A 17,141-nucleotide genomic window follows, 5' to 3' on the forward strand; every position below is an offset into this window, starting at 1 on the left:
CTTCGCTGCCTCTTTTAACTCACCATCACGTGACGCCGGTCTGCTTGCATCTTTCCGCAGAGGCCCAGGACCAGCGCCTGTTCTCCGCCCTGCTCATCAAGTGCGTCGTGCAGCTGGAGCTGATCCAGACCATCGACAACATTGTGTTTTTCCCCGCGACGAGCAAGAAGGAGGACGCCGAGAACTTTGCCGCCGCTCAGGTAGGACCTTGAGCGCCTGCATTTTTCTGCGTCTCTGACCACAGGGGGCCGGGTCGTAATGTTTTTGCATTTGCTTGTCGTGTGAAGCGGGACGGCACGTACGCATCGGCGGAAACTCCGGCGGAGACCCAGGACCAGGGTATGTACCGCTACCTGACCTCGGAGCAGCTCTTCAAGCTGCTGGACTGCCTGCTGGAGTCGCACTGCTTCGCCAAGGCCTTCAACTCCAACAACGAGCAGAGAACTCTGCTGTGGAAAGCAGGTAGGCTGGCCGTATTTTCCACCCTTAAAGAACTTTAAAAAGATATCCCTGCAGATCTGACCGTCTGTTTGCCTGAATGTTTGCATTCAAGGCTTCAAAGGCAAGTCGAAGCCCAACCTGCTGAAGCAGGAGACGGGCAGCCTGGCGTGTGGCCTGCGCATCCTCTTCCGCATGTACACAGACGAGAGCCGGCGGGACGCCTGGGAGGAAGTCCAGAGACGGCTGCTCAAGTAAGTGAAGCGGAACCTGAACAGCACCACCTTGTGGCTGCCTTGTTAGCATCCCCCTTCTGAAGATCAAAGTGTCTCCAGCAAAGAATCAGTTGTGACCGGGAGTGAGGACGGACCATTTTTTGTTGGAGGATGCAAACAGAGGGCTAAATATGCTGGTGGACTGTAGTTTTGTTTTTGTTTTTGTTTTTTAAATAATTTAAATAATTAATCGTGATGAAAACCTTTTTGTTTTTTTTTTGTTTTTTTGAGAAATATAAAGAATCTAAGGGATAGAATAGATAGAAAGAAGGATGGATAGAATGACTTATTGGAGAAAATAAAATTCCACCTCGGTCTTTTCCTACGTCACATTTTCTCTCCTCCCTATCACCTTGCCTTCCAAAAACAACACAAATTTAAAATAACACATGCTGGACACACACTCACATTCTCACACACACACACACACACACTCACTCTGCCAGTTTAATTGGTGTGAACAGGTCACCCAGATTTAGGTGACAGGAAGCTGCGATTGTGTGTAAGAGAAGGAGGTGGCAACCAGATGGCGCAGGCGTCAGCAAGGGGCTGCAGGCCCGAGTTGAGAAAGGTCAGGGGTCACGTCACTTCCACTCAGGCTTCAACTTGGGGGGAAGAGCGCACTAATTGTTTTTCAAAAAGCTGCGGTCTTTCTCGTTAATTAGCAGTTCCCTAGCCGGAAAAAAACAACAACAACAACCTGCCTATTTTTAACTTGAGCCGGTCGACAGGGAGCCTCATTACGATTCGCCGTGGAGCAACACGTCTGAACATGAGCTTGGTTACCTTCTAAAAATGCATATTTCTTTGTGTGTCTGTCTGCTGCAGCGTCTGCAGCGAGGCCGTGGCGTACTTCTTGGCTCTGACGTCGGAGAGCCACAGAGAGGCCTGGACCAACCTGCTGCTGCTTTTCCTCACCAAGGTGCTAAAGATCAGCGACGAGAGGGTAAGGAGTCGGAAAAGCTCCATGAAAAATTCCCAACAGGAGAATGATTCATTCATTTCTGTTAATTGTTATATTATCTTTTTTTGACACATTTATGTTGTATCTATCTAAAGGGTCAATTTAATCCCTGACATTTCAATTTTCACACGCTCTCTACATCTCCCCCCCCCCTCCAGTTCAGGGCTCATGCCTCGCGATACTACCCCCTGCTGTGCGAGATCATGCAGTTCGACCTGATCCCGGAGCTGCGCGCCGTCCTGCGAAAGTTCTACCTGCGCATCGGCCTCGTCTTTCACATCGCCCAGCCTGTCGAGCCCAAAACCAACGCCGCCGTGCCGGACCCCGAGGCCCACGCGGAGTCCCCGGAGGTCGACGAGGCGCAGTGATGCCGAACCCTTCGCTGAACACTTGACTTGAATGGCTGATCAGTTTTCTGCTACTACCAACTGCACACACACTTAAACCTTTCACCACACACAGACACACAGACACACAGGACAGTTCTTTATAACACAATGGAAATGTCTTGTACAAGTTGTAGCGTTGCATCCACTGGGGAAAAAAAACATACAACAAAGAAACTACTGACAGCGTCTCTGATCCGCTCAGAAGGAATTCAATTCCAAGCGATGCGAGCTTCTCACTGTATCATAAAAAAAACAGCAAAGCGTGAATGGTTTCAACAAGCAAAAAGACATATAGTAACTTTAAAAATGTGACACTTCAAACACGAATAATAATGATCTCTCTGTCTGACTGCAGATGGCTACTAGTTGTACAGATCTGCCGCTGTGTAATATAAACTTATAACACTAGATTTCATTTATTTTTGTTCATTTTCTTTCCTCCTCTGGATTTTTGCTGCACTTGATCTCTCTTTTCTTCGAATGCACTGGAGATTTACTTTTTTTTGTGATAATTTATTCAACTGTACCACCGGCAGACGCGGTATAATTCCTAATCGAGCACGAACGCGGAAAGTGAAGGGTTAAATTATTCCATTTTATATGTTCTTAGGTTTTTATCAGAGATTGAAGATTGCTGGGCTAATGGAACTGGAAGATACAAGCAACACGACGCTAGCTGCTTTAGTCACTCGTTTGTTTTTGTTTTTTTGTTTGAGTTTAGTTTTCACTCTTGTGTACAAAATCAAAAAGTTAATAATATATTTAATGTTTTCTTTTTGCTTATTTTGGTTTTGGGGAAAGGTTATATGTATAGAGAAGAAGACAAATGTTAGCTGTGCTTTAAGTATGAATGGGATGCTTTCCTGCTCATGGATGTAGAAAACAAAATGTATATGATACAGCAATGTAAAGTTTTCTATGTTGCAAAAAAAAAAAAGATTATTTACAACTTTCTGTACTATACATCATCTGGCATTCTAATCAGGTTCTAGGTCAATAAAGTTTTTGAACTTGGTTGATTTAAAATCTTGAATCACTGACTCTCAAATTATGAAACTATTGGCTGAAAATGGGTGTGATAATGCTCCTGAAACCACAAGTCTCTACTTATGATGATAAAAGTCTTTGTAGAATTAAAATTACTTATTCACTCGTACACATTGCAAATAATTCACAAACACTGTCTTAATCCGGACAATAAAGGGCGCCTCTTTAAGATCATACACAATTCACAGTTGTGTGTCAATATTCCTTACTATTACAGCAAGAGTGTCAACAGATTCACACTATTCATCATTTTTACTCCCACGATCCGTTCCCAGGTTATCTGTAATCTTACTCTGTAAATTTGGTGATAATTTTGGGTCTTTCCGGTGTATGTTTATTGGCAAACAAACCATTTAATTCCACTGATAACTGTTTATATCAGGCCAGAGGTCAGGGTAATCAACCGAGCGTTTAGTGGGAATGATTTTCCGATCATAACTCAATAACAAACCGAAGAATGTCAAGTTAGAACAACGAAACTACTTGTTTAGCGTTCAAGCTAGTAACCATGCAAGAAACTGCAGTTCATCAAAAGTGCCGCTAGATGGCGGTAAGCTCCTGACGGACGTTGGAAGCGCTTTCGGGAGATACCATATATCCGTTTAAAAGGGGGGGACGTCATGAAACCGTAAAATGCACAAGTATGTATAATATTACATTAAAATAAACATGTTGCGTGTCATTGTGGGGAAAATATTTAAAATCTGACACATGCGCTGTCTTAAAATACCACTAAAAGTTCCCGTCATTGCCATATTTATGTAACGCGAAGACAAACGTCGGCTTTGACAAGACTTTCCGAACGTTGGTATCGTCGACTGTCATGGCTCCCTGAAAGAGTGGAGACCTGCGACTGGACTCGGCGGACAAACATTCGGAGAAATTCTGTCACTTCTCGGTGTAACTAAACAGAAACAAGGTGGTTTAGCGACTCGCGTCCTTGAGCTCAGACACGTCACCATGGCAGGGAGTAGCACGGCTCAGAAAACCTGGGAGCTCACCAATAGCATGCAGGAAGTCCAGAGCATAGATGAAATATACAAATATGACAAAAAGCAACAGCAAGAAATCCTCGCCGCCAAGCCGTGGACGAAAGAGTGAGTGTTGAACTGTTACGTGTCGTTTATTTCAAAGTTTGACACTGGACTGTGCCTGTATGGCCAAAATGTGGGCGGTTGTGTTGAGGGGGGGGGGACCGGGGATAAAAGACATGCTAGCTTCTGCTTGTTCGCCAGCAACACTTGTGTGAAATGGGTGCTGCTGCACTGCTGGCTTTGTTTTGTTGTTATTATTCACTGATATGCGCTTCTCCCCCCCCCCCTATTGGAACCCAGTCACCACTACTTCAAGTACTGCAAGATCTCAGCCCTGGCCCTGCTGAAGATGGTGATGCACGCCAGGTCCGGGGGAAACCTGGAGGTGATGGGCCTCATGCTGGGGAAGGTGGACGGCGAGACCATGATGATCATGGACAGCTTCGCTCTGCCCGTGGAGGGCACGGAGACCCGGGTCAACGCTCAGGCTGCAGCCTACGAGTACATGGCTGCATACATTGAAAATGCCAAACAGGTCAGGCGCAGGAGGAAACGCACAGCGTCTATGGCTTTTTGCCATGGTGGGCTAGAAAAAAACCCAACAACACACAATTTGGAAACATGTTGTTACTGATTATGATCGGCATTATGAGTCAAAAGTTTGGACACACCTTCTCGTGCATTTTTTTTTTTTCAAAATAAAACGTGTTTGAGTTATTTTACACTGTTATTGTTTCCTACATAATTCCATGTGTGTTCATATGTAGTTTTGATGCCTTTGGTGAGAAACTGCAGTGTCAATAGTCATTAGAATGAAAGAAAAGACATCAAATTCATCGGGTGTGTCCAAACTTTTGAAAATTGAAAGAATTATTCTTAAAATTTGATTGAAAATAAAATAAACAATACCAATATGACAATGTGAAATCCCTCTGTTTGTGGACCCTCAGGTCGGTCGGCTGGAGAACGCCATTGGCTGGTATCACAGTCACCCTGGTTACGGATGCTGGCTGTCCGGCATCGACGTCAGCACTCAGATGCTCAACCAGCAGTTTCAGGAGCCGTTCGTGGCCGTCGTGGTGAGACAGAGAGAAAACTGATTCATTTTCCTGTCAATGTGTGATTTTGTCCCTTTATGAATTACCTGCAGCACTTTTTGAATGCCGCAGTAAAGCGGCCTCTCTTTCCCCTCCGAGTTTATTTTGATGAAACTTGAGAGAAAAGTTTAGATTTTTGATATATGGCCTGCAGGTTTTCCTGCTAAATTGATGAATACTTTGCAAGTGTAACCGCACATGCTGTTTAAACTTTGTTTTGCGTGCGGTGTCTAAGTGCATGTGGCCGCGCAGTGATTTAGTGTGTGTTCTCCGCAAACTGACAGCCACGGTTAGAAAGTCCCAGAGGCTAAATTCACAGCTCCCTGGGGTTTTGTACGACCCTGAGTTTGTTTTCCTCCTCTACTGTATCTTTTTTTTTTTTTTTTTTTTTCCAGATCGACCCCACTCGAACAATTTCTGCAGGGAAGGTAAACCTCGGCGCCTTTAGGACTTATCCAAAGGTAATCCAAAGGATACAAGTACACGAATAACTCTCCTGAGCTTTAAATAGTTCAAATAATGATTTATGTGCCTTTAATTGTTGTTGTTGTTTTGTTTTTTTTTAATGTACACGTTCTTTTTGAAGTGGTTTCATTTGATTATTTGCTTTGCAACACCTTGCGATACGTGCCTGTTTTTCCAGGGTTACAAACCTCCTGATGAAGGACCCTCAGAATACCAGACGATTCCCCTGAACAAGATTGAAGACTTTGGTGTTCACTGCAAACAGTGCGAATGTTTTTTTGTTTTTTTTACCTACCATCATCGCTGACCTCACGGACGTGTTCGGCTGCTAACGCCTAGCCTTGTGCTTGTTTCCATTCAGGTACTATGCATTGGAAGTGACTTACTTCAAGTCCTCCCTGGACAGAAAGCTCCTGGAACTCCTTTGGAATAAATACTGGGTCAACACTCTGAGCTCCTCGAGTCTCCTCACGGTACGTGGGCAGCCTCAGAACGTAAAAATGTTTGCTAATTGTTTGACAGTTTGATTTATGGCTAAATTATTGCTCTATAACTCACTGGGACGTGCGGTCACCGGCCCTAGATGTGGTGATTTATTACAGCCTAATAGCCAAAAGTTTGCGTTTATTGACTTTGGTAATAAGCTTAATTTAAACTTTTTAACACTATCGAGCGGATTATTAAAGCCGTGCTGGGCTCCGGCGAAGCATCTCCGCCGTGGATCACCTTCCTCGTGTCCCCCCCCCCCCCCGCACCGCTTTTTCCTGAAGAATGAAAGCCTCTCACGTGAATCCCCATTGTGGGTGCAGACACCGTGTCCCTGGCTTGACTAAACAGTCCAAACAGGCACCGGGCTTAGCCAAACACTGAGCTCTTTGGCACTCTGGAGGGAGATGAATTGACGAGATGTCAGAAAGGAGTCGCTCCTCGGGTGACGGCCTTTGTCAGCCGCTACACTGTCTCCCGGCCAGTGAGGGGCGGCGGGGGGGGGGCCATGTCACCGTGTCATTGTGCTTTAATTACCTTTTCTACCAAGAAACACGGCCGCACCCTGAGCAAACTCCTTGCCGTCCTCTTTTCATTCACCGCGACCCGCTTGACAAATCTTTTTTGCCATCCTGCAAAATTTTCTGCTGCTTTTGAGCAATCGCCTCTCCGGCTTTTGTCGGCAAGCCGTGCATGACGTTGGCTTGTGCGTGTGCGTGTGTGTGTGTGTGTGTGTGTGTGTGTGTGTTGAATGGTCAGAACTCGGACTACACCACGGGCCAGGTGTTTGACCTGTCGGAGAAGCTGGAGCAGTCGGAGGCTCAGCTGGGCCGAGGCAGCTTCATGCTCGGCTTGGACACGCACGACAGGAAGTCCGAGGACAAACTGGCCAAAGCAACACGAGATAGGTCATTGTTTTTATTTGCTTATTTTCAGGAATGACTTTAATTCATTTAATCTTCCCCCACAAAAAAATGTAATCTATTATTTAAGCCTTCTTTGTATTGAAATAGTGTCTTGTGCTTTTGTGATCTCATCCTGTTGCATTTATGTTTTAAGTGATTTTCAAAAATGAAAAAATTTGGATTGTATTTGTAGGATTTATAGAGAGTGTGCTTGTTTGAGTTATTTCAATTATTGATTACCTTATATTATTTGATAAAAATATTTTTAATTGAAATTGTCAGATTTGTTTTATTTCTTTTACTGGATCTATTTAAAATTTCAGAGTGTTTTGCACTGCTGCCTAGATATTTTCTGTCTTACAAAATTAAAATCAATACCTATGTGCACCCCTGTTGGGTCTGTCATTTACTACTATGCTTTGTCTGACTGGCTGTGATTCATGAACTGACATCCTTTTTTTTTTTTCTCTGTGGTTTGTTTCAGCTGCAAGACGACGATCGAGGCAATTCACGGCCTGATGTCTCAAGTCATTAAAGACAAACTCTTCAATCAAATCAACACATCTACCAATTAATCCCGAGCTGATCTGGATTAAATGTGCATGTCTTGAACTCACAGGCTCATGCTTAAGGAGGGTAGTATGCGCTGTGATTTTCTCTTTCTTTTTTTATTCAGTCTGTCTTTTTGCTCCCAGAAGTAGTTAAGAATTGTACAGTCAAGGATATTGGCCCAAAAAATAAAAAATAAAAACAAAAAAAAGCAAAAGCACAGTTTGTGAGTTTGTTCTGTAATTGTCGCTGAGAATTGTCACACTAGTAATCCTGCATATTTATTCCAAATTTGAGCCATTTTCAGAGTGAAACCTTCTGCTATGTGAGGTGTGACAGTTTCCATCATTGTGCCGCTGCAAGCTCAAAAACCCTTTTGCACGTACACAGCGAGTGTTCTTCCGAAAGCCGGCACTCCGACGCTGCGCCAGTCACTCCTTTCTAGTGCGGCCTCGTCACACCCGCATTACATAATGGAACAAGCGACTCGGGGATCTGCACAGGCTCAGCAGGGCATCAGCGGGACGTCTCCTCGGAGAGCCGGCGGAGGCACCGCGGGTTCCGCGTCTCGCTGGGAAGGCGCTCTCGCGCGGCGGCCCGCGACATCAGGATGCAGCGTGGGCGCTGATGCAGTGCAGAAACAGAAGCCGCACACACTGGAGTCCATTCACTCAACGCGCCTGCTCTCCATCGCAGCAGACGCTCGGCCACGTCTGCCTTTTTTTTAACTGACAGACGCCCTGGCTTAGGTTTGTGTTTCCGCTCCTTTTTTCTTTTTTTTGCGCATTGTAATGGTTGAATGTATATTTTTGATGTCAGGTCTTGCAGGGTAAAAGGTCCCCGAGGAACGCCAGAGGTGTCTGTTTTTTCTCCGCTCCATGAACATTGGCATCGTTTCTTCTAATGATTTTTCTTTCACCGTTATCTAAACCATGTGCGGGATTGGATGGTGACTGAGGCTGCAGTTTGAAGAGGAGAATGGTTGTGAGTTATATTGGAAGTAGACGGTGCCAACGCAGTGCGTTAGACACGATTCACTGAGGAGCTCCGAGTTTTTAGATATTCAGAGATTCATATGCAGAACATAAATGGTTGCCACAGCTGCTGTGAAAGTATTTAGAATATGCTTTAGTGAAATTCTTCCACCTCATCTTTGTTTTTTCTTGGTAATTTAAGAATGAGTCAGTGGGACATGCTGAACTCATTGAACGTGTAAATATTGTGATTTTCACCAGATGGACATTAGTATGCATGACTAAAGGTGGAAGAAGAAAATTTATGCAAATTATAATCAAGTCAAATTGTGGTCAGCCAAAAGGAAAAAAATATGTATTTTGTCTGGATTTAAAGTTTAGGTCTTCATATTCTAAATCTGAAAAATAAGGCTTAAACAGATTTTATTTTTATTTATTTTTTTATTTTTTTAACGGATATTTCTATATTGTATGATTATTTTACTGATCTATTATTGAAAGCGGCTCCAGTACACAGGCCTCGTAGATCTGTTGACCACTGATTTAGAGTTTGAGGTTTAGCGTTTATTGACTCGGAAAAATTAAACATCGAGCACACTGCCATGTGTGAAGTCAGAAAGGAGGAAGTCATTCTCACCCCTAACCGGAAACTCGTGACATGGAACAATATAATTAACTTTGCATGGATCAGAGGAGAGGTGAGTTGCAGTCAGGATGTGAATAAATAGTGCCGGTGCAAAACTGACTGGAAAGGTTTTTTTTTTTTTTTTTTTTTTAACCACAACCTCTGCTGCCTGTTTTTCTCCCTTTCCGAAACACAAACGTGGGTTATATCCGTTTCAATTGGAAGCTAAACAGAGTTTGGATTTCAAAATACTCACGATCAATAATAAGAAAACTACTTTTAGCCCACTTCCGCTTTACTGGTGTTACGCCAAATTCTGTGACCTTTTGATTATGTCACTGATGCCTTGCTTCCGTGGTTGCCACAGCAACATGAGACAACAGAAGCATCTTCACCCGCTGTTGGCTTTCAGGTGCGTAATTCAGCTAGCTGGCTTTATTCTAAATGTCGCTGGAGAGAAGAGGAAGGGCTGACAACGTTTAATTAAAACAAAAGCGAAAGTGACTCTGGTTATTTGACATTTGCTACGCACTTGTTTTTATTAACTCCAGACTAGCCGTAAAAATAGCCGTATGCAGCTCGCGGAAGCGCACACCCCAAACCGGAAACTCACGATTTAATCGTGTTTGTTTTTTTTGTAGTATATTGCAAGTATTTATTATTTGTAATTTTTTTTCTGTCTGCTAATAACAATAGGTAACCCCATATATGCTCCGTCTGATTTTTTGAGTCATTTATTCATTTATAAATGTATTTATTTGAATTCTTGAATATATAATCACTCGAACTTTACTGTTATTTCTAAGATTTCCCCTCCCTCAATCACGTCACGATTTTCAGTCACAATTCAGGAAAATAAATAACTGCTTTTTATGCCTTTTAGATAATATGGTGTATTTAATATGAATACAATTCTGACTTTAATCTTAGAATTCTCAGAGGGGAAAGGCAGAATTTAGAAGATGATTCCGGTCTCAAATATACCAATGTTCTGGTATTTGACGTTGTGTGCAGTTCTTATCCACCAACAGAATTTTGCATTGCACTGTATTTGATTTGTGATCCCCCTAATATTTTTTTGTGTTGTTTCTCTGGTAATGTTGACCTTATTGCATCTCTTCATCTATGAATGTCATACAATATTTGACAATGATAAACTGCTCTTCCTGATTCCCTCAAGGCATTGGGAGACCCAGGGGCTTCAGAAGCACAGTGAGCCAATAGCTCCTGTCCGTATCTGAGCTCCGGTTTATTGATCAGTGTCTCTTGTTCTCTATAACCTCGACCTGATACCTTGAGATCAAACCAAGAAATGACCCGCTGACACATCTGCCTTCCCTTTTCTGTCCAGTTTGCTTGACTGCTGTAAAAAAAAAAAATATTTGCAATTATTTTCACAGTAAAAGGTTAGTAAGGTTGAGCTCATAAATCAGACTCAAAGAAAATATAAGCTCAACACAATTGATGGAAGTGGTCAGAGTAGTAAAGAGACTTTGTCATTAATTTTTATTTGTGACGAACCGACAATTTGATTCTTCATGATTTCCATTTCTCACCTTTCCTTCCACGTGCAATTTGGATTTTCAAGGCAAAGCAAACTGACTGCACTGATGTGATTATTTTGTGAAACATCAATTTTTCTGCTAAAGCAAATGTTCACATTCCACCTCAGCTGCTCTGAGCTTGCCACGGCTGCCTGCTGAATGGTTCGCAGGAGCAGCACTAGGATTGAGGACGAGCCACCATGGTGCACCTGACCTTGGATCTGATTGCTAAATCTAGAAACTACCTCAAGAAGAGCAGAGAACTCTCCTTCCCAGACTACCTCATGAAACTCACCCACCTCCATTTCTCTGGCAAGGATATTGAGGACATCGTAAGTATCTTTTCTATTTTTTTTAAACTTTTTTTTTTTTTTTTTTTACGTCTTTTACTGATGTTGGAATTCTATTTGCAGGATGACATCTCTGTGTGCAGAAACCTCTCCGTCCTGTACTTGTATGACAATCGGATATCACACATACGCAATCTGGGCTTTGCCTCCAACCTCACCCATTTGTTCCTGCAGAACAACACCATCACTCACATAGAGAACCTGGCCAACCTGCAGCAGCTCTCCAAACTGTGAGTAACGGGCCGTGACGTTCGCTGCGTCAAATCTCGCTTGGATTTCTGATTTGATTTTTTTGTGCTTGAGCGTACATGGTTTTCCTGCTGCGTATAGGTATCTGGGTGGGAACAGGATTGCAGTGGTGGAGGGGTTGGAGCACCTCCGCGAACTCCAGGAGCTTCACTTGGAGAATCAGAGGCTGGCACCGGGGGAGAAGCTGCTCTTTGACCCCAGAACTCTCGTCTCACTGGCCGTATGACCTACTTCTCTCTCCATGCCTCACAAAGATAGAACGAAAAAGATGGATGATCTTAACTCTTGATCTGAAAGCTCCCAATTTTGCAACAATATTTGAATTAATTAAAGTATGTCATATAATACGTTACAGTGACCAAGAGACCAAAGGAAAAACAATTTTCCTCCAGTTTCAGCACAAGGATGTGTGTGGCGCATCTTTCTGAACTTAAAGAGTCTCAGATGTTTTCAGAGGGCGGTCGTCCATGTAAGAGCTGTATTGTGCCGACCTTGATGATGTCAAAGAGACCTCTGTGGCTGTCTTTGGACTGACAAATCATTCCGGGTTCGTTTACTCTGTTTACAGCTTGGGACGTGGGTAAACACGGTGAAAATCTCGGCTCCTTGTTTGTTTAGATAATTGAAGAAATTGCTGTGCAAAGGGAGACTTCTCGTGTCTCATAGAAGCGCTGTTGTACGAGCTGAAGCCAAAAAGAACATTTATCAAAGGCACGCTATCTGCAGTGGGGTCGGGGTATCATGGTGGTAGTATAGGTCGGCGTTATGAATGTTTGAAACAGGTTCATGAGGCGCTCAGAGGAAATCAATATTTTCTTTTTACAGCAAATTGTAATGTATTCAGATAAAGAAATCATAAATGATCCATGCATTAAACCAGTGGTTCTCAAACTTTCTCTGTCACGCCCCACCTTGGAGGAAGACAATTTGCAGAGAATAGCCTCGCTTTCAGGGCTCTTGTTTTGATGAAATTGACCACATTAACAACATCAGTCATGCGACAACATCACATTTTCTACCTGCCACACGGGTTGACGTTGAGCGTTGCGTGCGCTAAGTCGCAATATTGCGCCAGTCGCGGCATAGATCACGTGCTGATGCAAACACTGCATTAAGCTGTGTTTAAAAATAAAGTTTTATGATATTCCTTTCTAGTTTTGCTGCACATTTAACAGCTGAACTTTATGATTTTTAATTCCAGGAATCTCTATGCGTCCTCAAAGTCGACCACAACAACATTGATGACATCAGAGACTTGACAGTGCTGAAGGAGCTCCGTCATTTTTCTGCTGCCGACAATAAATTGCACAGCATGGGGGTAAGTAAAGTTTAATTTGGGTATCTATCTGCCATTTAAGTTGTCATTGGCCACCAGTGCCACGTCGCAAACAACAGCCTTCGACCACTGTTGTTGGGATTGCTCCATAAAAGCAATCCTAATCTGCAACATCGTTGTTTTCGGTTGTTTTTCTAAATTTCAGAAATTTTCTGGGTAATAAGACATTTTCTAGCTTGCAAAATATTTAAAAAGTAGTTTAATTACAGTAGTGGATTACTTTGTAATAGATTACTCGCCTACGCTACCTGCGACATGGTGCACTGAAGTCATCACGCCGGCTGTTCGCCATCGTTCCATGGCCTTTCAGCAGTGATGCGCGAAACGACATGTAGAGCGGGCGATCTGAAAGGAGCCGAGTCCTGCGGTATCTCGCCGTGTAGGTTTCCCAGCCTCCACGGCTCGCACAAGGTCAGAATTATTCAACAAATCAGCGAGCCGCTCCCCCGAGACGTCTCCCACTGACAGCTTTAAAACAAGCACAAGTTTCTCTCTTTTCCTTGGAATAGCCGACTTTTCCTGCCTGCCTCAGATTCCCCCGCAGCACCATCGTCTGAACCGCCAAGAGTTTCACTTTATGGAGGATTCATCTGAGGGAGGGGAGGCTCTGATTTATGCTCTCTGACTTTGAAAAATGACCTGCTTGTTTTTTGCTCTGAAGCCAGTAATTATTCTGTTAAGTGAGACGGCTGATGACTATTTCAAGGGGATTAATCCTCCTCTCCAACTGGCTTTTCACCCACAGCTTTTTTGTTATTATTATTATTATACATTTTTGAGGCGACTTCCCCAGGCTAAGGGTAATTGCCCCGCATGTGTCATTTTTCCCGCGGATATCTCCTATAATTTATACAAGCCGTCTGCCGCTATCGATCCCCACTGAGACAGCCTTCCGAAAGGATCAATCCCTTCTTGGAGGAAGCATTATGGATTCTTTTTTTTTTTTTTATAAAACAGATTATGACAGGCAGTCAGCCCGGGTGACAAATGGGCCGAGCATCTTTCGGAGACTGGTGACCCGTGTGAGGCGTCGCTACGAGAGGAATCGAAGCTTCGCGATGCAGCTTCATAACTGTCCCAGTAGTGTCGTCGAGTTCATTCTAGTATACGAGCAGCAGTTTGTATGGTAATTCGGGGGGGCTTTTTTTTTTTTAGTGGTGATACAGTGTATACCTGCCTGCCATGTAGACTACACCAGTGTTTTTCAACATCTCTTGAGCGACAGGACAAAAATCCCATGGCACACCACCAAGCAAAGATATTATAAAATGACACCGGTTGAAAAACACTGGACTACACCACTGAACTGTCCCATCATTAGTCCGGGCCATGTAGCCGAGGCTCAGCCGCAGAGTCCAGGCCTCTGCTGTTCTCCACGCCTCCGCACGGGGGGCAATTTGGCTGCTCGGGGCTGCTCTTCAGCGCGGCCCTTCTGAGTGACGGCCCTGACACGATCATTTATCAAAGCCTGGGAGCCTGGGACCCCCACCCCCCCCCTCTCCCCCTCCCCCCTCCACCTCCACACACACACACACACACTCCCTCCCTCCACTGATTGGAGCTGGAAAAGTGGAAGCGCTTTTGGCCAAGACAGGAAGGCAACGAACAATCAGAGCGTGTCCAGAGAGTATTCATATTTCCAGGCTTGGATTAATGCGCCTTTTAGATAAACACACAACTCGGGGCAACATGGCTGCAGGAGCCAGCCGGGCTCACGCCGCCCCCAGGAGAAAACTCGCAGTTACATGACACCGGCGACACTGTTTATTAAAATAGACTGATGTGTTGTTTATGCTCTCTGGGAGCGGCCCCCGAAACTCCACGCTTGTACAATGTCGCTAGAAAAAAAGGGCTCTCCTGGTGTTTGTCTTTGATTAGTAATCCCATAAATATGCATCATATTTGCCTCAGAGAAGCCGACGCCGGGGACGCAGCGTTGACGCTTGGATCATTACCTGGTGACCCCCCCCCCCCCCCCCCCAAATAAAATAAATAAATATTTCTTCTGTGGGGTTTGCTTTTGTGCGTGTGCAGGAGCTGGAGAACGTGTTGTGTCGCTGGCCCAAGCTGCGCGAACTGGATTTGTGTGGGAACCCTGTTTGCAAAATACGAAAGTACCGAGACCACCTGACCACCATCTGTAAATGCCTCGGTGATTATTTTTTTTTGATCTGCAGTTTTCAGGCTGAAGAAAGGCTGAAGACAGTGAAATTCATAGATGATGCAAAAAAGACAACATGTTACATGAATTGTGTCTTTTTTGCAGCAATATTAGATGGCAAGGAAATCCGTGAGTTAACCAGACAGTTTCTTCTAAACTGGAAAGCATCCAAAGAGGCCAGGAAGAACAAAAGCAAGCCACTGATGTCCGGAGGATTAAGTCCTCATGCCATGACGAGTGAGTCTGTTTACTGTTTCTGTTTACTACAGGCCACTATTTATTTCTTCATGGCGATCGCCGAGAATCTGCCAGCGATTTGAATTTCCCCCTTCTTTTCAAATTCCTTCATGTCTGTGCACATTTCCAGTAACACGCATCCATTATTTATGTGGGTTTTTTTTTTTTTTTTATATGTGTGATATTATGGAAAACTGGAGTTCAAGATCCAAATAAAATATTTAAGGCTAAATTGGATACTTCAGTGGATTTTCTGTGAATGCAATTCCCATATTGTGCTCACAGGATTTGTAAGTGTGTGTGTGTGTGTGTGTGTGTGTGTGTGTGTGTGTGTGTCCCAGATGACTCAAACAATGGCCTCCTACCCCGTCCCAGACACATCTCCACCCGCGCCAGTGTGCAGAGGTCCAACCAACTGCCGTTGTTCAGGTCACGATTCACACAGTTCACAGTCGACACCCCAGGAACAACAAGTCCACTAAACTGCTTGAATCTTAAATTATCATCGCCAGTTGCAGCTGTGTCAGTTTGAGCAGCACTGGTGATGTCTTCAAAGTTTGTTTTTTGCAAATGCATAAATTAAAGTTAGATTTTAACGAATGATATTTTCTACAACATTACAACATCGCTGCCGGTCGCCCCCTTTAGGGTTGTGTGTGTTTATTCCTCGATGATGTAATCGTCCTTGTCCTTTCTGTCTCTCATGTAGCAGATCCAAACCAAAAGAGCCACCTGCTTTGGCACTTCTGAGTAACTTGACCATCTCAACACCGGCCTGCCATCGTGGTGATGCCTGAGACCCCAGCAACACGCCTGCCGCTATACGACGACAGCTTCCTGATTGTTATTTTAACAGAGCATAAAACAGCAGTCTGCTTGTGTTTCAGAGCGTCAACTACGGATCGCACTCGTTTATATTCTGCTTTTAAAAATCCATCCTTTGGTTTTCACTGCATGCACCTTCAGAGGCGTCTTATTGTGAAAGACATTTTTTTTAAACCAGTGCAAAAGTGATTAAAGCAGTGATCAATTCTCCACGTTCCTGTTTTGTTTGCCTGCTTTCAGTCTGAAAGACAAGTGAACCGAGAGACGCAGAGTGGCACAATCTGAAAAAAATGATCCCACTGCGCCACTGTTACAGGGCTTCACATAAAGCTAACACACTGCTGTTCAAACAATGGCGATGAATTATGCTCTCCTTAGGGGAAAAAGATCTAATACAGCTTCAATACAGATGCATTGATTGCCAAGATTATTAATACATATTTAAAGAAGTTGGTTCTTGGGTGTGTAACCCCGTCAAAGATCCGGGTAATTAAGGAAACAAGCTTTCTTAACCTTTTCTTTTTTTTTTTTTCTTTTTAACTTCATCTTGCAGTGATTGGCCCGCCGCAGCAATAATGTTCCTCCGTCCTTATAAAAACAATGTTTTATTAAAAACACTCCTCGGATATACTTATTATGAATAATTCCTTTCATTAATTAGCCGACATCTCCTCTTGGAGCCCCTGCAAATCAGAGTGATTAATTTGCCAGTCTGGTAAGAATTTCCCCAAATGCCCGCCTGTTGATTGCAGCGCGGGGAGTTTATTTATTAGCTCCGCCAATGAGCTCGCTGTTCGGCTCCGCTTGTGGCAATTAGTCAAATGTTTTGCATATCACCTTACACTTGTCAGAGTGTCTTCACGGTCTGTTGCAAATAACGGTCCATAAAGCCAATCGGGATTTTTTTTTTTTAAAACCCCTTTTCATGAGGACAGCAATTTTTTTTTTTCACCCCCCCGACTTTATGCTCCTGCCACTTTTTGATAGGCTTATGAGTGAAATACTGTGTCAGGTTGGCCAGCCAATTAGAGTGGGGGACTTGAGCTAGCACACATCAGAGTTGGAGGGGGAAAGGGAGAGAGGTCCTGCCTCTGGCGTTGAAAACGAGCTTGTGCTGCCCTCAGACTGACTACAGTACAGGAGAGAGGAGGACTGCAGTGCAGCTACGCGGCCTGTGATTAATTAGAGAAA

The 17,141-nt window shown here is 43.9% G+C and overlaps 3 protein-coding genes across 9 annotated transcripts in view; all 3 read left to right on the plus strand.

Annotated features, from left to right (window-relative positions):
• The window catches only part of arfgef1 (ADP-ribosylation factor guanine nucleotide-exchange factor 1 (brefeldin A-inhibited)), a 39,036-nt gene extending 35,944 nt beyond the window's left edge, over positions 1-3,092 (plus strand). For both annotated transcript variants that reach the window (XM_076050260.1, XM_076050259.1), the window contains 5 exons: positions 61-200; positions 288-462; positions 554-692; positions 1,542-1,659; positions 1,836-3,092. In XM_076050260.1, the coding sequence (XP_075906375.1) occupies positions 61-200; positions 288-462; positions 554-692; positions 1,542-1,659; positions 1,836-2,045 (782 nt within the window). In that variant the 3' untranslated portion in view covers positions 2,046-3,092. The remainder of the gene's footprint in view (positions 1-60; positions 201-287; positions 463-553; positions 693-1,541; positions 1,660-1,835) is intronic.
• An 829-nt stretch (positions 3,093-3,921) lies between these two features.
• cops5 (COP9 signalosome subunit 5) lies at positions 3,922-7,867 on the plus strand. The gene is made up of 8 exons (XM_076050258.1): positions 3,922-4,210; positions 4,448-4,682; positions 5,098-5,226; positions 5,640-5,705; positions 5,888-5,973; positions 6,071-6,182; positions 6,955-7,103; positions 7,585-7,867. The coding sequence occupies exons 1-8, from the start codon at positions 4,074-4,076 to the stop codon at positions 7,673-7,675; spliced, it is 1,005 nt and encodes a 334-aa protein (XP_075906373.1). The 5' UTR covers positions 3,922-4,073; the 3' UTR covers positions 7,676-7,867.
• A 153-nt stretch (positions 7,868-8,020) lies between these two features.
• On the plus strand, positions 8,021-16,162 carry ppp1r42 (protein phosphatase 1, regulatory subunit 42). 6 transcript variants are annotated; one of them, XM_076050253.1, is made up of 9 exons: positions 8,021-8,398; positions 10,921-11,124; positions 11,206-11,372; positions 11,473-11,611; positions 12,593-12,709; positions 14,762-14,879; positions 14,994-15,125; positions 15,467-15,554; positions 15,835-16,162. In XM_076050253.1, the coding sequence occupies exons 2-9, from the start codon at positions 10,993-10,995 to the stop codon at positions 15,920-15,922; spliced, it is 981 nt and encodes a 326-aa protein (XP_075906368.1). In that variant the 5' UTR covers positions 8,021-8,398; positions 10,921-10,992; the 3' UTR covers positions 15,923-16,162. The 6 variants fall into 6 exon arrangements, with proteins under 6 accessions (XP_075906368.1, XP_075906367.1, XP_075906371.1 ...); XM_076050252.1 differs by lacking the exon at positions 8,021-8,398 and adding an exon at positions 9,518-9,660; XM_076050256.1 differs by lacking the exon at positions 8,021-8,398 and adding an exon at positions 10,242-10,342 and having other exon boundaries at positions 15,838-16,162.
• The last annotated feature ends 979 nt before the right edge of the window (positions 16,163-17,141 follow it).

The sequence above is a fragment of the Nelusetta ayraudi genome, unplaced genomic scaffold, assembly GCF_046127955.1.
Source record: "Nelusetta ayraudi isolate G7.1 ecotype Tasmania unplaced genomic scaffold, CSIRO-AGI_Nayr_v1 ptg000127l, whole genome shotgun sequence".
Classification (NCBI taxonomy): domain Eukaryota; kingdom Metazoa; phylum Chordata; class Actinopteri; order Tetraodontiformes; family Monacanthidae; genus Nelusetta; species Nelusetta ayraudi.